We start from the raw sequence: 25,615 nt of genomic DNA, 5'->3' as shown, positions 1-25,615 counted from the left end.
TGAGGTAATAAACATACCACACACACTTTATGGGCATCTGAAAACGCTTTCTTCCTGCCACAAGCAGGGCACTTTGTGAAGAGAGCTGGCATTGTTTAAAAAGTTTCTCCAGCAAGGAGGAAAACAAGAAAAAATGTTTTACTTGACAGAAGAGGTGTAAAAGTGTCAAGTGAAAATGCTTTCAAAAATACCGAGAAAAATGTGTCACAGAGATTTGGTTAAAAAAAAATCACCTGAAGTGTTCTGAGATCCTACCTGAAGGAACCCAAACAAAGAGCTGACTCAGTCAGGCAAACTGCCACTGCAGTGCATTGTGGGAAGGGGTCTCAAGGATCCTTAGAGATGCAGATCTTAATTCCAAGCTTTCATTGTTAGCCTACCAGGCAGTTTTTTTCCTATCATGCTGTTTATGTCAAGGACAGCCTATTTCTATGACAATGTGTTGCAGGTATTAAAAAAGGCCCTTTTTTCACTATTGTTTGTACTACACTATTACAGCATTTCAAGGAAATGCATCACTGATAGAAGATGATTCCAGTTTATGACTATCAATGAAGATCCTACGATGCAGAACTAATTCTAATTGTTTGAGGTTAGGGAATGCTAAAAGCAGTTTGAAACTGAGGACTGTAGCTGTCGTTTTCAAAATGTCTATGTTTTAGGCATATTTTTTGGACCACTGTACAGAGAACATGTCTGCGACTCAAAGGTGTGCCTTTGCTACAGAAGAGGAGTTATGAATATTTGTTCACAATTTGAAAGACTTACCTAGCTATTGTGACTGTATTATTCCACAGAAAACGTTCTTGTCCCTTAAGACATACCACATGACTCTCGGCTATAGGAAACATGCACGCTGTTTTTGCTGTAACGTTCTGTTTTGAGGATACAAAAGTTATTCAAACTTCATGTATAGCTTGTGAATAGAATGACCAGCAAAGGTGAAATCCAGAGGGAGCTGCTCAGGATAGCGGTGAAGATCAGACTGAAGACCCTAGGTCTTCACCATAGTCTGTAGTATGGCAGGTGTTCTGTATCCTGGCTGGATAGAAATGCCATCATCAAAATATGGCATGGACACGTTATGTGACCAGAAACTCAGCAGGGGAAGTTGTGGAAAATATTAATTCTGGACATTATCAATGCACAAGAATCTTACTGCTTGTCATCAAAGACAATTTAATTCAACCAAAAGGAACGGGGTCTCTGGAGAGGCTGCATCTCCAACTGCTGCAACATTACAACACACATCCCTCCTGGCAGTACATCACCTCAGGAGTTCCTGGAACAGAAGAAACATATATGCTTGACAAAGGCTTTGTCTGTATTGGCCTACACTGTCTTGTCTGCAGGATGGTGTTCGCCTCTGGAGTGCAGAGTGTGCGAGCACAAAGAAATAGTTATTTTGTGTCTTTAAAGATGGAAAGGTTTTTAAAACCAAGTTCCTATCTTCAATAAGGGAAAACACAAAAACTTCTTTGAAAACGATTCTTTCTGAAACTAACTTTAGAGGTATAAACATATGTAAGTATTTTTGTTTTTGTTTTCTCTTTCTGAGTTCGAAGGTTAGTTCAGGTGTGGCGTATGACAGAAGCACTGTCAGTCAGTAACAGACTGCATGAACATAACAAGTGAGTGAGTGGGATTGTGCTACAAAGGTTGCCTGCAGGACCTGATCTTCCTCCAGACCTTGAACCTAACCCACCACAGACTGACAATCAATGATGCGCATAGCTTATGGCCTTGTGCAGCACGTATTGCCTGACCTGGACTTCTGCTTCACCCTATTGAGGGGCCAAGCACAGTTGAGCGTGGTTCCCTTCGTGAGTAGCGGGGTGGTCTCCCAGAGGTCCTGACTCGTCCCATTCCCCCTTTTCCACAGGGGTAAGGCCATGCAAAGTGGGTGTTGGTTGTAGTACTTGACCTCAGTCCAAGCCTTGCACCCCCATTCTCCAACTGCTGATAAGCCCAGTCTTTAAATGGGCTTCAGGGCCTATGCTGAACTCCAAGGGAATCCAACTACAGTGCACACTGGTCAATGTAAATAACGTAAAATACTATCTGCGCAGACAGGATGGCATCTTTCTAGTGCAAAGTACCTCTTGCACTGGAAAAGAAACACTCTTGCAACACTGCCATTTTCTCTGACTTCTCTGCTATAACCCCTAATAAATCAGGCACTTTGTTTTATAAATTACCTTAGAATGGTTAACTCACTTGAGGTAGACCCTGGCAAAATCACACTGGTACATCTTTTCTATTTTAAAATACCAAAAATAAATGCCCCTAAAAATTGCACACATCAAATCTTTCTTGATGTTCTTTATGAAACATGGAGTTGCATGGTAAATGCACTTGCTGCTTTATTTCTCACTTCTACAGTGGTCAACACTACAGTTTTTATTATGAAAATATTTCACTTGGCTTCCATTTAATTTCCTTTTCTATTTTATAATCGTAACAAAAGCAATACTTCATGTATCCTAGACAGTAAAGTAAGAAAATTAGTCACTTGCACAAAACATTTAGTTCTCAAACTACCCTATCTCTAACACTCAGTTGTGAGTCTTTGACATCTTCCTGTGAAAACATGATGTGCACATTCCTCCTAACATATCTCCTCATCATTTTCAAGGAATGCTACACTTAAGTGAATCTCCAGGGTCAAGCAGAAATAATCCAGTAAGTTAAGTTTTTTTTTTATTGTTTAGGGCAAACAAAGGCATTGGTTAAACATGACAAAAGCTTAAAATAATTACCCAATAACAAAACATCCCTTTTTGTGCAGCAGTTTCCAAGGCTACAAGATCAGACCAGGCTACCAGTTGCTAGCATGGACAAAAGTTATCCACATGTTGCCTGGTCTTCAGGAGACTAACTTTAAAATCATTAGTAGTCCTTAGTATCACATTATGAGCCTAGACCAATTACTGCAAAGACCATACTTTGCAGTGCTTGGTGTAAACATGCAAAGCTGAAATGAATCTGTTTTGTTTCTGCAAGGCACAAGCCTAGTCTGTAGGTTAACTCTCACTGTACCTGTACTATGATTTAAGGTACACTGTACCATTAACATTTTGTTTTACTTTACAGCCAATCAAAATGTAATTACCTTAAAACATATGTTTTTTTTATACAAATGACTGTTTTTTGGTGAGGACTTCTCAAACTGCAGCTTCTTCTCTGAGGTGTCTTAGATTCATAGTTCGTGTGTGGATAGTTTGCCACATGATTGTGCACTGCGGTCCTGAGTGTGCAACAAACTGCATCCTTGACAAGGATATGGGGTTCTCTAAAATGGACATTACTTGGGTTGGCAACTGTGGAATGAATTGGCATCAGCTTCTGGTTGAAATCCTATTGACAAGTGAGCAGCCAAATGTAATGATTGTGAAGGGAATAATTTAGACATAGTTACTAGTGGTGCTTTATTATTTTAAATGAAAGAAACCTTTGCAAAGTTATTTCATCTCTTCCCCCGCACTGCCTTTGTCAATTCCAACATTTGTCAAAGGTAGAAGTGGAAATGATCTGACCAGTTTCATCCTCAAATAGGCAATTCCCAGGAACTTGTCAAAGTGATTTCTGCATACCTCCTCATGAACAATAACATTGTGTGACATGCCTGGTAATGTCCGAAGTTCTTCCTCAGCAGCCTGAAAAAATATATCCAATTCTATCCGTAAGTGTGCCCGAAACACATAATGAAGGCAAAGGCCCTTCTTAGAGCGAACTATTCTATGTAAATATGATTTTTGTTTACTAATAAAATTTTTTTACCAGGGTTCTTGGGTCCTCAGTTCCAAGATACAACCCCATTTTGCTGCACAGTTTTCCCCTAGCTCCCATGAAGGTTCCACCAAAGAATCACAGATTAAACCAATTACATATAAAAAATGAACTGGACATTAATTCCATAAGATGTACTTAGGCCCTGGGCTGGTACTGCAGCTAGGGCTTGTGCCTCACCCTCTGCAGACATAATTTCTCCTACTGTCCTCTGAGGGCCTTTGGCCCATGTTGGTCATGGCCGCCTGTATCCAACCCTCCGGGAGCCTCTGTCACCCACTGTGCTTGTCCTTCAGCTGTGTGCTGTATGAGTGACCTGACGAGCCTTTGACTACATGGGGCACGTGACCTGGCTGTTGTCCAGGCCCTGAGTCTAACCCTCCACAGGCATCCAGCCCCTATTGCTCACAGCCTTTGGCCAGGTCTAACGTATGTACACCAAATCAAGCAAAACATTTGGCACTTCCATGAGTAAAGTGTTACCTTCATGCCAAACTTGGTGTAATTCCCTTCAGTCATTTATTTTTTCTGTGTCAAACAGAAAGATTCCTATGAGAAATGGCACAAACACACACACTCTCCTCTTTCTCTTTTTTCTTGCCCCCCGTGACAGATCTGCATGAAACAACCCAGATTGGATGTACTTTTTTGGAACGTTTCGTGCAGATTTCATTGATCTGCGCCAAAGATAATAAGAAAATGCGTTTCCTATTGAAACTCTGATATAACCTTAACTACACACTGGTAGTGTACAAATAAAATGTGTGTGTATATGTATAAATGTGTATTTTATTCATATATATATATATATATATATATGTTCAATGGCATGTGTAGCTGCAGATACACATGCTGTGCACTGTTCTTGCCATCTAGTGTTGGGCTCGGACTCTTACAAGTTGTTTTTCTTCGAAGAAGTCTTTTCGAGTCACGGGACCGAGTGACTCCTCCCTTTCGGCTCCATTGCGCATGGGCGTCGACTCCATCTTAGATTGTTTTCTTTCTGCCATCGGGTTCGGACGTGTTCCTCTTCGCTCGGTATTTCGAATCGGGAAACTTAGAAAAGAATCGAAAATTTGTCGGTATTGTTTACGTTCGGTACCGGTTTAGTTTTATCGTATCGGCCCGATATCAAGACCGCTTCGGTGGCCCTTCGGGGCTTCTGATCTTCACCAAGGCCTGGTCGGCCTGACCACACCCGTCGTCAAACACTAATGGACTGGACTCCATTCCGTTTCTGTCCTAAGTGTCACGCCAAGTATCCTTATACAGACCAGCACTGGGTCTGTAACCTGTGTTTGTCGCCCGAACACAGAGAGGATACTTGTGAAGCTTGCCGAGCGTTTCAATCCAATAAGACCTTAAGAGATCGACGCGCACGACGACTACAGATGACGTCAAGCCGAAACAACATCTCGACGTCGAGGAAGAAGAGATGAGAATTTCCATCCAAGAATCGGACTCAGACGAATCCGACGGTGATCAACCTTCAACGGCGCGGCAAACAGTGAGTACACCTCCCCCGTCCCACACCCAGGGTCACACCAAAAAACTAAAGGCCACGGGGACGCCACTGCCAGAAGGCCATGGCTCAACCCACTAAAAAGAAGGTGACCAAGTAACATCGGCACTGAAAAAGGCCAAGGATTTGCCAAAGACTTCCGACTCCGGTCGAGAATCCGGCACCGAAAAAAGTCGGCATCGAGTAATCGAGTCGGGCAAGCCTCGAAAGAGCTTATCGGATCTGAAAAAGACAATTTCGATGGGAATTTCGGTACCGAAAAAAACGGCTTCGAAGCCGAAACGTTCTTCCTACACTGAAGAGCAAGGGCTTTCTCTGCAGCTCAAAGAAAGGCACAGATTTGAGCAGGAACTGGATTAAGAAGAACATGACCAAACACAGCAAAGGTTACAAATCCAGAAGGACACAGGGAAGATACAAACCATCCCTCCACTCAAGTCAAAAAGAAAACTGGCTTTTCAAGAGACTGAGATGCAACCAAAAGCCAAAGTGGTTAGAGAAAAGTCACCACCACCACATTTCTCACCACAAACATCCCCACTGCAATCACCACAATTGTCACCAGTGGGTACACCGATGGCGCAGTCACCCACACATACTGGGATGACCCAAGATGATGCGGATCCCTGGGATCTATACGAGCCATTTATATCGGACAACAGCCCAGAGTGTTATCCAACCAAGCCTTCACCACCAGAGGACAGTACAGCATACACGCAGGTACTGGCCAGAGCTGCTAAGTTCCACAACGTAACAATGCACTCAGAACCGGTGGAGGATGACTTCCTGTTCAACACTCTGACATTCACGCATGCATCCTACCAAAGTTTACTAATGTTACCGGGCATGCTTAAACACGCACAACAGGTCTTCCAAGAACCTGTAAAAGGGAGAACCATCACGCCAAGGGTCGAAAAGAAATATAAACCGCCCCCGTCAGACCCAGTGTTTATTACTCAACAGCTCCCTCCAGACTCAGTGGTTATGGGGGCTGCAAGAAAAAGGGAAAATTCACAATCATCAGGGGATGCGCCACCCCCTGATAAGGAGAGTCGAAAATGTGACGCTGTGGGGAAAAAGAGTGGCATCGCAAGCAGCTAATCAGTGGCGAATTGCCAACTCTTAGACAGGGCGCACTGGGACAAAATGCAAGACATCATCCAGCATTTGCCCAAAGAACACCAAAAACGTGCCCAACAAGTGGTTGAAGGAGGACAGGCCATATGAAATAACCAACTCCGGTCTGCCCTAGACTCTGCTGATACAGCAGCACGGACTGTCAACACAGCAGTAACTATCCGAAGGCATGCATGGCTGCGAAGTTCTGGATTTAAGCCAGAAATACAACAGGCGGTATTGAATATGCCGTTTAATCAACATCAGCTATTTGGTCCGGAAGTGGATACTGCAATCGAGAAAATGAAAAAAAGACACGGACACGGCCAAAGGCATGGGTGCGCTCTACTCCTCACAATACAGAGGAACATTTAGGAAACCACAGTTTAAGGGGGGGGTTTAGACAACAGCCATCAGAACCATCCACCTCCCAAACAAAACCCACCTACCAATCTCAGTACCAGAGAGGGGGGTTTTGTGGTTCCTATAGAGGACAATTCCCAAGAGGAAGAGGGAAATTCCAGCCCTCCAAGCCAAGCCCTAGCAAACAGTGACTTCAATGTCACACTTCCCCAACACTTATCACCAGTGGGGGGGAGGCTAACCAAATACAAACACAATTGGACACACATTACCACAGACACATGGGCCCTATCAATTATCCAACATGGTTATTGCATAGAATTCACAACATTCCCTCCAGATGTTCCACCAAAACCGCACAAATTGTCTCCACAACACTTAGACCTATTGCAAATAGAGGTCCAAGCACTGCTACAAAAACAAGCCATAGAACTAGTACCCTATCACAAGAAAGGGACAGGCGTTTACTCCCTGTATTTCCTTATCCCAAAAAAAGACAAAACGTTAAGGCCTATCTTAGACCTCAGAACACTGAATCTCTTCATCAAATCAGATCATTTCCACATGGTAACACTTCAGGTCGTAGTTCCCTTACTAAAACAAGGGGAATACATGACAACACTGGATCTCAAGGATGCGTATTTTCACATACCCATCCATCCATCTCACAGGAAATACCTCAGGTTTGTAATACAAGGCAAATGTTACCAATTCAAAGTATTGCCATTCGGAATAACAACAGCCCCCAGGGTATTTAGAAAATGCCTAGCTGTAGTAGCAGCTCATATAAGAAGACATCACATGCACGTATTACCATATCTGGACGATTGGCTAATGAAAGCCAACACTCAACAACAATGTCCCGTTCACACGCAATACGTAATAGATACTCTACACAAACTAGGGTTTTCTGTCAATTACCAAAAATCTTGTTTACAGCCATCCCAAATACAACAATATTTAGGAGCAACACTCAACACACAAAAAGCAACTGCCACTCCAAGTCCATAAAGGGTGCAGTTGTTTCAAAATATAAAATCAAGCATGCAACCAAACCAACAAGACACGGTCAGGTTTGTGATGAAACTATTAGGCATGATGTCCTCAGGCATAGCTATTGTCCCAAACGCAAGGCTACACATGCGGCCCTTACAACAATGCCTAGCAAAACAATGGACGCAAGCACAGGATCAACTCCAAAATCTAGTGTTGATAGACCGCCAAACACACACTAAGCTTCAATGGTGGAACCAGGAAAATTTAAACAAAGGGCGGCCTTTCCAAGACCCAGTGCCTCACGCCATTCTCACAACAGACGCATCCATGATTGGGTGGGGCGCACACCTCAACAATCACAGCATACAAGGTCAGTGGGACAATCAGCAAAAACAACTCCACATAAATCACTTAGAACTGTTAGCAGTCTTTCTAACAATGAAGGCCTTTCAACCCCTTCTAGCCCACAAACACATTCTTGTCAAAACAGACAATATGGCAACAATGTATTGTCTAAACAAACAGGGGGGGGACACTTGTCACAGCTGTGTCTCTTAGCACAACAAATTTGGCATTGGGAAATTCACAACAACATTCGCCTAATAGCACAATATATACCAAACATTCACAATCAGTTAGCCGACAATCTCAGTCGAGATCACCAACAAACTCATGAGTGGGAAATACATCCCCAGATCCTACAACATCACTTCCAACACTGGGGGACACCAAACATAGATCTGTTTGCAACAAAAGAAAACGCAAAATGCCAAAACTTTGCGTCCAGATACCCACACCCTCAGTCCAAGGGCAATGCTCTGTGGATCAGCTTGTCAGGGATATTTGCTTATGCTTTTCCCCCTCTCCCGCTCATTCCTTATCTGGTCAACAAACTGAGTCAAAACAAACTCAAACTAATACTTATGGCACCAACTTGGGCACGCCAACCCTGTTACACATCACTGTTGGACCTATCTGTGGTACCCCACATCAAACTACCAAACAGACCAGATCTGTTAACTCAACACAACCAACTGATCAGACACCCGAATCCAGCATCGCTCAACCTAGCAATCTGGCTCCTGAAGTCTTAGAATTTGGATACCTAAACCTTTCCAAAGAGTGTATGGAGGTTATTAAACAAGCAGGAAAACCCACAACAAGACATTGTTACGCTAACAAATGGAAAAGGTTTGTCTGCTATTGCCAGGCTAATCAAATTATGCCATTAAACGCCTCCACACAAAAGATTGTAAGTTATTTACTACACTTACAAAAGTCCAATCTAGCCTTCTCTTCCATTAAAATACATCTCACTGCAATATCTGCTTATCTGCAGATTAAACATTCAAAATCACTTTTTAGAATCCCAGTTATTAAAGCCTTTATGGAAGGACTAAAAAGAATCATACCCCCAAGGACACCACCAGTACCTTCGTGGAATCTTAATATTGTATTAACACGACTCATGGGCCCACCATTTGAACCCATGCATTCTTGTCAAATACAATTTTTAACTTGGAAAGTAGCTTTTCTAATAGCTATCACTTCACTTCGAAGAGTTAGCGAAACACAGGCATTTACTATTCCAGAACCATTTATACAAATACATAAACATAAAGTGGTTCTCAGGACAAATCCACAATTCTTACCAAAAGTCATATCACCGTTTCATCTAAACCAAACAGTGGAATTCCCAGTCTTTTTTCCACAGCCAGACTCAGTAGCAGAAAGGGCATTGCATACATTAGACATAAAAAGAGCACTAATGTATTACACTGACAGAACAAAACAATTTTGTAAAACAAAACAATTGTTTGTAGCCTTCCAAAAACCACATGCAGGTAACCCTATATCCAAACAAGGCATTGCCAGATGGATAGTTAAATGCATTCAGACTTGCTACCTTAAAGCTAAAAGAGAATTACCCATTACTCCAAGGGCACACTCCACTAGAAAGAAAGGTGCCACAATGGGTTTTCTTGGTAATATACCAATGACAGAAATATTTAAAGCAGCCACCTGGTCTACGCCCCATACATTTACTAAGCATTACTGTGTAGATGTGTTGGCAACACAACAAGCCACAGTAGGACAGGCTGTACTGAGAACATTATTTCAGACAACTTCAACTCCTACAGGCTAACCACCGCTTTTGGGGAGATCACTGCTTGGTAGTCTATGCACAGCATGTGTATCTGCAGCTACACATGCCATCAAACGGAAAATGTCACTTACCCAGTGTACTTCTGTTTGTGGCATGTTGCGCTGCAGATTCACATGCGCCCTCCCACCTCCCCGGGAGCCTGTAGCCGTTTTAGTTGCATAAAAATTTATAAATATGTAAATAATTTTGACTTTACTACACACTATATACATACACATCTACTCCATTGCATTGGCACCTCTAGTATCCTTACTTTAACAACTCCTACCTCACCCTCTGCGGGGAAAACAATCTAAGATGGAGTAGACGCCCATGCGCCATGGAGCCGAAAGGGAGGAGTCACTCGGTCCCGTGACTCGAAAAGACTTCTTCGAAGAAAAACAACTTGTAACACTCCGAGCCCAACACTAGATGGCAGGACAGTGTACAGCATGTGAATCTGCAGCGCAACATGCCACGAACAGATGTACACTGGGTAAGTGACATTTTCCATATTATATGTTTGGCATGTGTGGCTGTAAATACACATGTTCTGCATACTCCTGCTATCTAATGTTGGCTCTGGATGTGCCCAAGTTGCTTTTCTTCAACAAAGTCTTTCGAATCACAAGGCAAAGTGACTCCTCTTGATGATAGTGCGCATGGGCCTCGACTCCATTGTTAGATTTTCTTTCTGCCATCGGGTTCGGATGTGTTTTGCAGTGCTCCAGTTCGGAACCGTTTTTTCGGGCTCCATTCAGTACATTTACACCTCTGTTCCTGTTGGTATTGTTCTCGATCGGGTTTTCTGTCTTGCCCACCTTAGAAAATAAAGAAAACCGTCAATCGTCAATTCGACGTGCATCGTTTGTGGCCTTCAGCCATTGCCTGACCTTCACCATGGCACGGCCTTCTTTTCTCATCTCGTTGGTCTCCAACTACGATGAGCTGCTGATTCGGAATTACAGCTCATTGTGCAGATCCAATATATTCCTTTGGGACAATGCGCAGTGAGTACTGATGCCCCTGGCCAGACTACTAAGAGACACACAGTTTCAACCAAAATGATGGCTCCCGGGCCACCACTGCCTTCGGTCCATGGTAAGCACAGACCATCTGCTAAGGATGTCCCGCCCTCAGGCCCAGCACCGAAAGCCAAGCCGAAATACACCTCTGCTGTTCTGAGCCGACCAGTCTTGCTGCCGAGCTGAACAGTTTCCTCATCGCCTCTGATCGCTTCCACCTCCACAACTTCGGCTCCGACACCTCGGTTCCAACCACCTCTGCACTGAAACACAGGCCACCTTTGGTTCTTAAACATACCATCTCAGATCCGGCATGGATATTAGAGACTGTCGCAGAGAGAATCGACCCAAAATAAGAGAATACATATTTAACCTTCTACCTGACATATATTGGCAAAAGCAGTGCATTTGGCGCCTACTTCATCTAAGCACCACCTTACCTTCAAGGAGGCTAGTGAACTACTTGCACCTCCTAAAAAGAAAAACAAAGACATTGTTGCTAGTCCTTTGCATCTATCTATGCCTGCTTCACCACCACCACCTCCACCACCTCTACCTCACTCACCACCTCTACCTCACTCACCACCTCCACCTTTTTCACCACGTCACACATTTTTTGTGATATGGGTGATGTTACACCACAAGTCTCCCCACAGTCTTACATTGGAGATCAAGGGGAGGGGGGGATACTATACATCAAACAGCCATAGATCCATGGGATACCAGTGACTTTGACCCTCCTGCCCCACCCTCCCCCCACCCCACCCGAGGATAACGACCCAGACCTCTGTGTAGCTAAGCCTTCACCCACAGATTATGCAACTTCATTCCCGGAACTAATAGCTAGGGCATCTGCATTATAGTAAGACCCAATAGAGAAGATCTTTCTATTGAAAACCCTAACTGCCACTACCAGCCCATGCCAGTAATTGCTCTGTCTTAAACGAATGACCAGACATGTTGAGGAGATCTTTAAAGATCAAGTAAGGGCACATAATATTACTCCACGAGTATTTAAAAAACGCAATGCAAGGCTGCACCCTCTGATCCTCAGTTTATTAAGGGCCAAAGTCCTTCAGACTTGGTAGTTTCTGCACGTAAGAGGGATAATTCACAAACAACATCAAATGCCTTTCCTCTGGATAAGGATCTCGTAAAAGAGTAGCAGCTCAAGCAGCTTACCAGTGGCGCATAGCTAATACTCAAGGGCCATTAGCAAGATACGACAGAGCCCATTGGATCAAATGGAGGCACTCTTACCGCATCGCCCAAAGAGTATAAGAAGAAAGGCCAGCAAATAGTTCCGGAGGGTAAATTAATCTCCAACAATTTGATTAGAAATCTGACCTTGATGCAGTGGACACAGTAGCCAAGGGTGCAAATACAGGTATTTTATTTTGCAGACATGCCTGGCTGCGCATATCCGGCTTTAAGTTAGAAGTGCAACAGATCTCTCAAATACCCCATTTGACCAACAATATCTGTTCGGTCCACAAGTGGACCAAACCCTAGAATTAAAAAAAAAAAAAAAAAAAAAACAACAACAAAGTTGGCAAATCTGCAGGGCACTTCAAACTCAATACCCGTGGCTCCTTTGGGCACCACTCATAAAAAAATGACCCTAAATTAACTTCAACAGATTCCTCGATCTTCTCTTATAGGCAGCATTATCAAACCTTCCCTTCAAGAGGTTTTTACCAAGGCTCATATAGAGGAAATAATTCAAAAGGACCGTGAAAAGGTGCTTCCACTTGTGCTCCACCCTCCACCTTCAAACAGTCACTCACTTCTAATATCCCCCCAACCATTTAGCACCTGTCTTGGGTTGTCTACAACAATTATTACCAGCTTGCAAAAACATAACAGATCAATGGGGTTGGACATTATTCAACATGGTTATTGCTTGGAGCTCATCAAAAAACCTCCGAACATACATCACAAAAACTTTCCATAGAACATCTAGGAAGTACAGGCTCTCCTTCACAAAGGAGCTATAGACCCTGTTCCTCTTCAAAAACGATGGACAGGAGTCTACTCCTTATACTTCCTCGTCCCCAAAAAAGATGGGCCTCTTCCACCTGTTCTAGATCTCAGGCATCTCAATCAATGCATTCTTTTGGAACACTTTCATATGGTATCCCTACAGGATGTGATCCCTCTGTTACAGCAAGGAGAATTTATCTGTGCGCTAGACCTAAAAGACACTTACTTTCACATTCCAATTCACCCAAATATCTCTGGTTCGTAATACAAGGAAGACATTACCAGTTCAAGATGCTTCCATTCGGAGTCACTACCGTACCTTGTGTTTTCACCAGGTGTCTAGCGGTAGTTGCAGCACATCTATGCAGACAAACTGTGCTTGTCTTCCCATACCGCGATGACTGGCTTATCAAAGCCAGTATGTTCACATTATGCCAACAACACACACAAGCCACTCTTCATCATCTTCACCAATTAGGGTTCACCATCAGTATACAGATGTCACACCTGCAACCCTCACAGATTGCCATATTTGGGCGGTATCCTCAACACAGTTAGGACTAGCGTACCCAAAGTCCCAATCAAAGTATAACAGTCAGAACAGTACAGCGACTTTTAGGAATGATGGCATCCTGTATTGCAAAAGTACCATATGAGAGATACACATGCATCCACTGCAGGAATGTCTGGCGAGCCAGTGTCCTCAGTCTTGCGTCAGTTACAAGATCTAGTGTTGGTAAACAGCTTCACTAATCACTCTCTGCAGTGGTGGAACATACAAAACCTATCAGATGGACTGCCATTTCTTGACCCTGTCTCAAGATCATTCTTACAGCACACACATCCCTCACAGGATGGGGTGTTAATATCCAGGACCTCACAATACAGAGGCTTTGAGACTCCAAACAATAAGCCCTACTCATCAACTACTTGGAGCTTCAAGCCATTCATCTAGAACTGAAGGCTTTTCTGGTTCACTTAACGGGCTAGACTGTATTAGTCCAGAAGGAAAAGACAAGAGCTATGATTTATCTACAAAAACAGGGGGGTACACACTCTCCCCAACTAGCATGACTAGCTAGGTCAATTTGGCGCTGGGCAATATCTCCCCACATTTACTTGTTAGTGGAACACCTCCCAGGAATGAGCAGCACCATTACCGACCTCAGAGGATGCAGCAACAAGTCCATGAGTGAGATCTCCACCTGTAAGTCCTCCTCCCATACTTCTACAGGTGGGGTTCCAGTTTGCAACCGCAGACAACGCAAAATGTCCAGACTTTGCCTCCAGGCTCCCATACCCAATATCCAAAGGCAGTGCCCTATGGATGAACTGGTCATGGACATTTGCCTACGCTTTTCCACCTCTCCCTCTTCTTCTGTTTATTTTTATGGAAGCTCAGGAAAACATCTCTCACGCTCATTCTAATAGCTCCCGCTTGGACTCGATAACCATGGTTTACCAAACTTCTCAAACTTTCTGTAGTGCCTCACAAGAAGCTTCCCCTCAACCTGGATCTTCTCACTCAGAACCACAGAGAAATCAGGCACCCAAATCCAAAAGAACTCAACCTTGCAATTTGGCTTCTGAGGTCTTAGAGTATGGTTGCTGCAATCTTCCATCAGAATGTGGGAACATTCTCAAAGAAGCCTGTAAACCCACGACTAGAGCATGTTAAGCTGCTAAATGGAAAAGATTTGTTTTCTTCTGTCATAGAAAACATATTGATCCGCTTCATACAACTGTTCAAGACATTGTCTGCTATTTACTTCATTTCCAGACCTCGGGCCTAGCATACACTTCAGTACGTTTGCATCTAGCTGCAGTTGCTGCCTGTTTACAAAACAGACAGCATTTAGCACTTTTCAAAATACCACTTGTCAAAGCTTTCATTGAAGGACTTAAGAGTAATTCCACCTAGAGTTTCCCCTGCATCTGCTTGGAGTCTCTACATTGTACTTGCCATGTTTATGGGTCCACCATGGAAACTGTTGCATAACTGCCCTCTTCAATTTTCGTCTTGGAAGGTTGCTTTTCTGCTGCCCATCGTGTCACTTAGATTTGTGAGTAAACTCCAGGCATTAATCTTGGAAGAGCCTTTCTCCTTGATACACAAACACAGGGTGGTCCTTGGAACTAACCCGCCATTTCTACCAAAGGTAGTTTCTGCTTTCCACCTAAACCAGTCAGTAGAATTACCAGTTTTCTTCCCGCAACCTAGTTCAGTTGCAGAAAGTGCCCTTCATACATTGGATGTAAAAAGAGCGTTAATGTACCATATTGATAGAACTAAAGAGTTTCATAAACCTCCACAACTCTTTTTAGTTTTCCACCCCTTCACTCAGGGAAACCCATATCTAAATCAAGCATTTCAAGATCTATAGTTAAATGCATTCAAACATGTTACGCCAAAAGAGCCTTGCCCATACCTCCTAGAGCACACTCTACTCATAAAATAGGAGCATCTATGGCTTTCTTGGGCAATATACCAATAGCTGAAATCTGTAAAGCAGCTACACGGTCAGCTCCACACACCTCCACTAAACATTACAGTGTTGGATGTATTAGCATGCCACAAACAAATGTAGGGCAGGCAGTGCTACGTACTCTTTTTCAAACAACTGCAGCACCCACAGGTTAGCCACTGCTTTTTAGACTGCACTGCTTTACAGTCTCTGCAGAGCATGTGTATCTACAGCTACACATGCCGTCAAACTGATTGTTACTTACCCTGTAAGCATATGTTCATGGCAAGTTGTGCTGTAGATTCACATGTGCTTGTCCTCCTCTCTGGACACCTGTGGCAGTTGAAGTATCTTCATTATACACATATGCATGGACGTCTTTTGCTATCACTTACTCTTACTTAATTCTTACCCTGACTGGGGTAAAAAAAAAACTTAAACAATGGGGTTGATGCCATGCGCACTATCACCGAGAGGAGGAGTCACTTTGTCTCGTGATTCGACAGAATTCTTTGAAGAAAAATATTTTGTGCACAAATCCGGACTCAACACTAGATGGCAGGAGTACATGCTATGAACAGATGCTTGCAGGGTAATTGACATTGCATCACTCACTCACTCACCCACACACACCCACCCACACCCCCCCCCACACACACAGTATAAAAGTCAGTTAAAACATACTGTTTTAAACAAGCAAAACCACCAAACTTCTACAGTTATCTCAAGTAACTATTCCTATGCCCTCGGGTATCTATAACAAGCACCCCGTCATGTCGAGTATTTTTATCAGTGATATAATTTCAGATGTTGCATTGTTGTTGTCCGCTTTGTCATGGAAGATGTCATGAGTGATGTAATGTGTACAGTATTTCGCAGTGTACGGTGAGTGCAATTATTATGGTTACCAATTGTAATAATGGACATAACTTTTGACCTTATGCTGGACAGACATCTTATGTCAAGTTGTCCACATTTTGTGGATGTTATCCTATTAATTATTAGCATTCACTCAGCTAATAAACAAAACTACTCCATAGGGTGTAATGAGGTCACCACCTTTTAAATTTTTGAATGCCCTGCAAAAATCAGATTTTGTTCTGTTCGCCCTAAGTGGATCACATGACCCTCAATTTAAGTCAGTATGCATTTTCCACTGAGAAGATAGCTTCTGCCAGGCTCTTTGGACAGCCCTCTGCAGTTTGGTGAAAATGCACCACACACATTCTTGAGGTGGGCACAATGGTCTGTCACCTACGAGGCATGTTTACAACACCATTGTGAAATAAAGCACCTCTAGGTGGGACATCCTATTTCTGTTTTACCAAATTATGTGGAATGCATCAACATTTTTTGCGAACTTCTGAAAATAAACATCCACACTTTATAAACATCCTCATTATATTGAATTTGTTTATAGCACTGTATTACCACTGTTTAACTGATACGGGGCTGTGGTGCAAGGTAAAGTTTGCTCTTTAAACTATAACTGGTGGATTTCGTTGTTTTTTAGGTTTTAATTTTGATCATTTCAAAAACCATAACATCACACCAAGAGCCCTACCGCTAACATTTCCATCAGGCAGCTCACCTTCGGTGATTGTCATCTCCATACCACAAATGACTCCTCGGGCACTGCAGACAACACTGTCGGCACTGCTACATACCCCCCCTGGATATACAGCTGATGCCGCCGGCTCCTCGCCCTACAGGACAAGACACATTACACCACCTGGAGTTTCCTCCACACCATTGACGACTATAGGTGCAGTTCTTCATGGAGGAAGGATGATACTTTTTTGGGTACTCAGACTCCAAAGAGGATCCCTGCCAGGATACTAATGACGGTGTTAGACAATCTGTTGACAAGACCCTGGTTTTGTGGATCTTGGAGATGCTAGTTGCCTAGATGCCTCGCAAGAATGACAGCAGTGGGTTACCTCCACCTGAGGTCACAGCTTTTCATCCCACAGTCAAAAAAGCAGCAGAAGTGTTAGACTGTGAGCTCATGCACACTGCACTAGCATATAAAGGACCTGCTATGGTGCCTCTGCAAACAGAAGTTCCAACAAAGCATAGATCTTCACAGTTTTATAATGATTTACACGGACACTGGTGGACCTACAGTGGTGGAGTGTGGAAGGCAGTCAGTCTCAAGGGAAGCCTTCCCAACTCCCACAGACTGTGGCAACTGGTTGGAACCTAGCTATCTAGCCGGTCTACTCGGTGTGCGAGTAGACAGTGTCAGTCAGCTTCACCTTGCTGATCACGAGTGACACCTACCTTCAGATGTGGTCCAACACCTCTTCACTCTCTGCTAGACCTCTTGGCTACTCCTGAAAATACTTACTTCCCAATATTCTGTACTTTTTAGTATCCTTTGTAGGGAGCATTGGGTGAGGCATTTCACTTGAAGTGGAACTTCCCACTTCACTATGCGTTTCCTCCAACACTGTTGATTCCTTTGGACCTGAGGAAGATTTGCTTTGACTGGGCCCAATTCATTCTGAAAGCCATGGATTGACTGAGAAGGGTGGGGTATACAGAGCTGATGTTCCTTTCCCTGTCAACCCCCACACTTTCTCCCTCAGAGGGTAGACCTCCTCTCACAGTCGCAAGGGCAGGTTCTGCACCCCAACATCAGTAGACTTCACCTTCATGAATGGAGATTAAGTGGGCAAACCTGAACGGCTTCTTTGCCTCATGAAGTGATGGATGTCATCTTATCTGCCTGCATAAATTCCACCAAGACGGTGGACTCTGGTAGATGGGGTAGGTTTATAAAGAGCTGTACAGATAACTTATTTTACGCACCCAAACCAATCTGTCTGATATTCTGAATTTCCTCCTGTTGTTTCATCAACAAAAGTGCTCAGTGCCACAGGTAAAGGCTACTTATCAGCTTCATCAGCCTGTCTCCCTGACAACCCATCCCTTTCCACCCATAGTTATGAGATTTTGAAAGGGTCTCATGAATACATTTCTCCCTCCTCCTTCATAATACTGCAATGCAACCCAAATCTTGTTCTCATGTTTTTAATGTGCTCCCCATTTGAGCTTTTACATAGTTGCCCGTTCACTTTCAAAAGAGTTGTTCTTAATTGGTATCACTTCTGCAAGACAAGTGAGTGAGTTACTGATGTTAAGCATCTAGTCTCCCTTCACTTCACTTCTTTCTTTCCCGGTAAGCTGGTTCTCATAACGAGGTCTATTTTCCTACCCAAGTGGTCACGCCTTATCATTTCACTTAGGCCAGTACATCACTCTCTCAGCCGTTTTTTCTCTACCAAATCACACTAAGAAGGAGGAGAGCATCTGCAGGACTTGGCCCCAGGAAATCGGGCAGCTTCTACATGAATAGAAAAAAAGAGTTCAGACTGAATGACCAGCTGTTTATTGTATACGTTGACAAGATGAAGGGCAAAGCAGTCCACATGAGGACAGTATTGTGGTGGACATCTTTTACCTCAAAATGTGTTATGTCCTGGCCCACAGGCAACCACCAAAAGGTATCACAGCTCAGACCCTTGAAGCAAAGTCTTTTACATCTCCTCTGTGAAGAAGGGTACCAGTGGCAGTAATTTGCAAGGCAGCAAACTGGACTTCTCTCCACAACTTTGCAAAGCATTACTGTTTGGGCTCAGGAGTGCGAAGCGAAGGTCACTTAGTATGCCTAGTTCTAGTTTGTACAAGCAACCATGCACCCACTTCCTGGTCGGGTACTTGTGGGGAATCTATTAAAAAAAGAAAATGAGGAATCTGCAGAGAGAAATATTAATCAGAAAAAAGGTTGCTTACTTTCGATAATGAACATGATGGACTATATGTACCTGCCCTACTCCCTCTTGTATGGCTGGTTATCAGGCCAGGTTTCTAATAAGGCCCTAATTCTTTAAATTGTACTTCACCTGACTCATGTGATGTCTGCCTCATAAGTCCACATCAAACAAATGTTCAAATGCTGAGAAATCTGCAGGCAGATATGGTACCCACCAGAAAGTTTGTTACTAAAGATAAGTAACTTTTTCTTGTGTTGTATACCTTGGCCTAGTTCACATGTGTATTGATTAGCCCTTGGATTATTAGATTGGTTTACATGCAAATTCTCTCAAGCCATCTTCCTTCCTCCTGTCATTTGCTTCCTGCTCCCAATAGCTCGGTGTACCCATTTGATGAGTAGGGGGGGATAAATAAAGGCCAGAAGTAACAACATGCCAAGAATTTAAACTTCTTCTTTCCATTTCTAGTTTTTTTCTTGAGTACTTCAAAAGTGTGCCCCTGGTACATAATCAATATATTTAAGAACTTTAGGATTTGCTCACCCACTCAGCCCAACTCCCCCTGCCATTTTGCTGATATGTTTGAAAATGCTAAGCTGGAAACTAGTGGCCTAAGTCTTTTTAGAATCCATAAAACTATCTTGCATGGATGTCAGTTCACCCAAAGGGCATCTGAATTGACAACTCCACTATTTGTTTTACTTCTAATCTCCTCACATGCTTGACATCTTGCCCCCTATGCCTTTTTTTTGCTGCAGTGGAGTAAGGAAAGGGCATGGAGTGGAAACAATTGTAATTAAACCGGGGTAATAGAGGCCTATTTCTGCTGGTGGCTTCTGGTTCCTTAAGAGCATGAGGGCAGGAATAGCCAAGGCAGTGCCATGTGTACCAAAGAGCATTCCAGGTGTAATACAGGATCAGCACCTTATTGATGTCCATGGTGCCTCGAAGAGACTTTATTCCTGCATACCAATCTCATTGATATCAAGAGGTGTATAGCTCTCTAGATGCACTGCGCCATTCCCGGTGGTCCGTTCATTCTTGATAGGGAGTGAAAGGTGCATAGACTCTGAAAACCTGTTGCTGAATAGGGTACTTCTGCCTAAAGGTAATGCAATTCGAGATGAAGTGAATGCAAATGATGGAGTCGATATCACCCTGTTTGGTTCACTCACCCCCTAGAGCGGCAAGTTTCATAGATAGGTGATCAGTCTCATCATCCCTAAAATATTCCTCAGGGGTTCTGCCCTCCCATGCTCCTGGATGACCCTTCTTGTAACTCTTTGGAAAAGTACCAACTTTTCCAGCTCAGTCTGTGCATGCTCACTCAGAGGATTCCTTCCCTCCCCTAGCTCCCACTGCCCATATATCTGAAACTCCAATCTGCAGAGCTCAGCCCTGCATGTAGAGGTGCAAAACAAGGAGAAATCTGGATTAGATAACTATTATGCAAGGCTTTACCTATCATGCATATACATCTGTAAATCTAGGTCCTCTTCGTTGCTCCTTCCTCTCAGGGTTTTGTGCCCTGCATGCTGGGGTGTGTGTATTTGGTGTTATTGTACAGCTCCCTCATTCGATCACTCTTTTAATTTCATATAATACTCTTCTTTTTCCCTTACAGTACATTAAGATCACCTTCATCTCCAATTCATGAAGAGGACGAGGAGAAACTGGCTGATGACATAGATTTGCAGCTGCCCACACCATGCGAATTACAGCTAATAAGGAGAGAGAGCCGTGTAAGTTGTGATTTGTTCACATGCTCTGTTAAAGACCACAATATGACATCACTATTTATGTCCGTATTCCCCAGAATAGAAGCCTTTCTCCTCTGCTCTAAATGGGAGCTAGAAATGTAACTACCCTGGCTACAGCGTTACCTTTATTTTCATTTGAAACAAGCAGCATACAGAGCAGAAAACTCACTTCTATCTTTTTCTTACAGAGTATTCCAGCTGAGGATATCACAGAATCCTGCTCGTTGAATGATGGTAGGATGTGTGCCTTATTGCACTACAAATATGGTGACTGTGAAGTGAGATGATGAGGAATAACAGGGTGGAGGGTGGAGACCAGGCCCCGGGCAGATACAAAGACAAAGAAGGTGATAAAACATGAAGCTGTTGATCTTATAAAAAAATATTGTGTGACCTCTTGTTGTTTTGCAGTGGTGGAGACTTTGTTGGTAGGTGTCTTTCAAAGGCAATTGCACCTTACTTTATGAAGAGTAATAACATGTTCTAGGGTTTACGACCATGCATTGCCCGTTTACTGTAGGCAGCCGACCACAATCAATGGAAGATATACTCCACGACAGCATCAGTGAGCGCCGAAGCCTTACCGAAACAGCAAGTGATCCTCCGTTGGATTTGTGCCTTCCAGGTAAAGGAGACAAGCCCGTCCTTTTATAAGGACGAGTATCCCCCTCTAATATCACTGAAAAAGTAGGGCAAGTTTAGAATGGTGTAGAGAACATCTGGTGAAATATTTAGAATAAAATAAAAGAATAATTACTTCATATACTGGGTCCAACCGCATTAGAAATCATCTGTGCCTCCACAAGGCTGTGTCTTTTACTTATCTGTGTCTTCACGCGCGGTGTAGAGGAGTCCAAAATGCAGGGCTGTGCTTTGTAAACTCTATTGTAAAGGAATCCTGGATGCTCCCTTTCGTTGTATATTAGTCTATCTGAAACTTGTCAACTTCAAACACACCATGTGTATTTGTTCTAAACTTTATTCATTCCAATATGTAATTATCTTTTTCGTAGGTAATCCAAATCTTTAATATGCAAATAACGCTAATACATGTTTCGTCATAGCCACTTGTGTAGCAGTTCTGACTTCTTCAGGGCTAGTAAATATCAATAACAATGTATCCTTGTAATGGTAAACCAGAATCTTGCATTGCAGGTGGATTTGAATCATTTTCTTGTTTTTTTCTTATACAATTGCACACAGTATTCCTTTGAGAAGCGAAACAGCCTACGAAGATCTTTCACGCTGTATCCATTGAAGGAAGCTAATCTCCAAGAATCACACTATATGGAAACCCCACCATACTGCAGAAGATAGCTAAGTGTCACCGTTTCCAACACCCATCCTGATACAGCAACTGCAGTCTGGACAGTCAAGGCAGTATCAATATTGATGGTCCTCCAGCATAGCATTTTTAGTGTATTGGTGATGGTACTATTTGTTGTTCGTTCTGTTGGTGGATGACAACGTGTTTGGTTCCTCAGCAGAGCCAGCTGATAGGAAGACAGCAGCACCAGGCTATGAGTATTCTACTCCGTGGTCCAGTTAGCTTACGCCGCAGCACCAAACAACAGCGCAGACCAGCGGTGAGGGCCCTGAGGACGGAGCAGGAGGTAGAGCTGCAGAGCTCTGCTCAATCTTTGCTAGTGATGTTTACTAGCCCTGAAAAAGTCAGCTGCTACATGAGCGGTGATGACGAAACACGTGTTGGTGTTATTTGCATATTAAGAGTTTGGATTACCTATGAAAAAGATAATTGCATATTGGAATGACTTTATTTGCACATTAAGTATTTGGATTACCTATGAAAAAGATAATTGCATATTGGAATGAATAAAGTTTGGAACAAATACATATGGTATGCTCGAAGTTGACAAGTTTGTAAACTATTGAGGTAAATTTAGGTGGTTTTCCTTCCTTCTTGAGCAGGTCTTGTTTTTTACGATCTTTATACAAAAAGGTGTGAGCGCCATTTATCCCAACCATCCATCGGACTCCAGCTATAGTCTATCTGAAACGCTTAGCTACATATTTCTGTTGTAAATGCAGGCGATTAATAGGAACAGCAGAGAACTGTACTATAACCGCCTAGCGACAGCATTTTAATGATTGTTGCATTCTGGACCTTATCAGCCGTCATGTATGTTGTTGTATTTTTGAAAAACAATATGGCTTTCTCTATATACTGTTAAGACTAAAAGGGGAATTTTCTCTAATTTTGCTCCAAAAGCTGGAGTTTTTCTACTAGTAGTTACTGTGGATTTTATGAATGTTATCGAGGTAGTGTGTTGCTCCCAGATTGCATCTTTATGGTGAAAGGTCTTCAAAAAGGTAAGATCCATGTCCTTTCTAAAGCTAGAATTTCGTAGGCGTTCCATTTAGGTAAGCAGTCATATGATGAAGTAGTTGAGCCCAGCCTGCTTATGCCAGAGGTGTATTAAGATGCAAGGAATCATCTGTCGGGGTTGTTTAATGAGATGACATTAGCAACCTTTCACGTCCTTCACATACTCAGTACTCCGACTGATTACGTTTCAGAGCAGGCTGTCAAGACAAGATCGCTGCACTTAATAAAAACCATCACCTATCTTCCCACATATGGTTGTCAATATTCCTTTAGTTTAATGTTCTGAAATGATTCATACTCCAGGCCACCAGTGCCTTCCTAGTGATGGCATGCAACATTTTACTTTTATAAATCCAGAACATGTTACTAGCTGAGAGAAATGTCTACAAACCGTCATTCAATTATTTAGTAAATTAACAATGTTGACCATGCAGTAGATGTGCAACTTCGAGTCAGCACAGACAGAAAATTGAGCAGTCCACACTCAGTACCATGGTAAACTACCAGATAATTGTATCACAAATAGAACGTTTTCTCATAAACACTTTTGAAATTAAATAATTCTCAGTGCCGAATGTAGGAAAGTACCCTCATTTTGGCATGGTTACCCCCACTTTTTGCCTGCTGTCAGTGTGTTTTGAGTGTACTCACTGGGATCCTGCCGACTGTGCTCTGTGTCTAAATATGGTTGCTTAGGACTTAGCACACCCCACTATTGGCATACTGGTGCCCCATATAAGTACATAGTGTATGGTAATTAGGTACCCAGGGCATTGAGGCACCAGGGGTTCCCCATGGGCTGAACCATGCATTGTGCCACCCATGGGAGCCCATGCAAAATGTCTGCAGGCCTGCTATTGCAGCCTGCATGAAAAGGTGCATGCACCCTTTAACTACAGGTCACTGCACCAGGTCACTATTAATCACCCCTATGGTAGACCCTCCTAGCCCAGGGGGCTGGGTGCAGGTACCTGTGTGTGAGGGCACCCCTGCATAAGCAGAGGAGCCCCTGTGTACTCCAGTTCCTTTACCCTGGACTTCATAAGTGCGGTTGGAATCATACCCCAGTACTGTTGCCAGTATTGGTTGTATGATTCCATGCACTCTGGGGGCTCCTTAGAGGACCCCTAGCATTGCTCCTACTAGTCTTATGCGGTTTTCAGGGCAGCCTGCGCTGCTGCCACCCCTCAGACAAGTTTCTGCCTCCTGCTGCTTGACCAGCTCAGGCAGAGGAAGGCAGAACAAAGAATTTCCTGTGGGAGAGGGCAGTAACACCTATTCCCTTGGAAATAGGTGTTACATGGCTTGGGAGGGCTGGCCTACTCATGCGACTGGTATGCTTTAAAGGGCACATTTGGTGCCCTCCTTGCATAAACTGGTTTGCAGTAGTCCAGGGATCCCCAGTTTCTTATCTGGTGCGAACCTGGCCAATGGAAAGGGGATTAACCATTCCCCTGTCCATCACCACCCCAGGGGTGGTGCCCATAGTTCCTCCAGGTGGCCTTTTGATTCTGCCATTTCGAATCCAAGTGGGCAGAGGCCCCTGGAAGCATCTGAGTGGCCAGGTCACGCAGGTGATGTCACAGCCCCCTCCTAATAGGTGGTCACCCTTCTAGGTGACCAATCCCCCTTCCTGGGCTATTTAGGGTCTTCCTCTCAGGTGGGTCCTCATATTCGACATGCAAGATTCCAGCAGGACTCCTCTGCATCGTTTACTTCATCTTCTGGCCACTGGGACTGCAACTGGACCCTCCAAGAACCGCTGCAACTCCAGCGACGGCTCCGCTTTCCAACATTGTTTCTATAGCTCCTTCCAGCAACAGCAACATTTCCTTGGCTGTGCATCCTCCGGGGGTGACAAGTCTTCAGCCTGCACAAGAAGTAAGACGGAATCTCCCTTGGAGTGAAGGAGTCACTCCCCTACATTCGCAGGCACCAACCGCAACGACTACTAGCTACGTGGATTTTCTTTCCTCCAGAGCTGTGTGGATCCTGCTTCACAGGTGGGGCTCTGGATTGGTCCCCTTGGTCTTCACTACCAGCTGTCCAACTTGGAAGATGTTAAGCTCTTGCCTTTCACGCAGGAGAGTACCTCTGTGCACCGCAACGCTTGCAGCTGTAAAGGCTTGTTTGTTCCTCATCCAAGAGATCATCAGGCTCCGTGTAGCCCTGGGCACCAGCACTCCCTCCTGCAAAGCACAGTCTCCTGCCTGCTGTTCCAGCTATGTGGGACTGCTCTTCATGTGTGCTGAGTGTGCCTCACTGCGACTCTTGTGCCTTCTGTCCGTGGGTCGCCTGTGGGGGCTGCCTCCTCCTCTTGTGAC

General features: G+C 43.7%; 1 protein-coding gene across 6 annotated transcripts in view; it reads left to right on the top strand.

The window, feature by feature from the left end:
* The window catches only part of MGRN1 (mahogunin ring finger 1), a 321,313-nt gene that overhangs the window by 208,569 nt on the left and 87,129 nt on the right, over nt 1-25,615 (top strand). For 4 of the 6 annotated variants that reach the window (XR_011199103.1, XM_069210481.1, XM_069210483.1 and 1 more), the window contains exons 14-16: nt 20,809-20,926; nt 21,133-21,178; nt 21,465-21,569. Coding sequence is in view for 5 of the 6 variants with exons in the window: in XM_069210481.1 (XP_069066582.1) it covers nt 20,809-20,926; nt 21,133-21,178; nt 21,465-21,569 (269 nt within the window). In the remaining variant the exon portion in view is untranslated. The remainder of the gene's footprint in view (nt 1-20,808; nt 20,927-21,132; nt 21,179-21,464; nt 21,570-25,615) is intronic. The other 2 variants (XM_069210484.1, XM_069210485.1) reach the window with 1 other exon arrangement.

Source organism: Pleurodeles waltl, chromosome 10 (assembly GCF_031143425.1).
Source record: "Pleurodeles waltl isolate 20211129_DDA chromosome 10, aPleWal1.hap1.20221129, whole genome shotgun sequence".
Classification (NCBI taxonomy): Eukaryota; Metazoa; Chordata; class Amphibia; order Caudata; family Salamandridae; genus Pleurodeles; species Pleurodeles waltl.
This window is presented reverse-complemented; position numbering and strand designations above follow the sequence as displayed.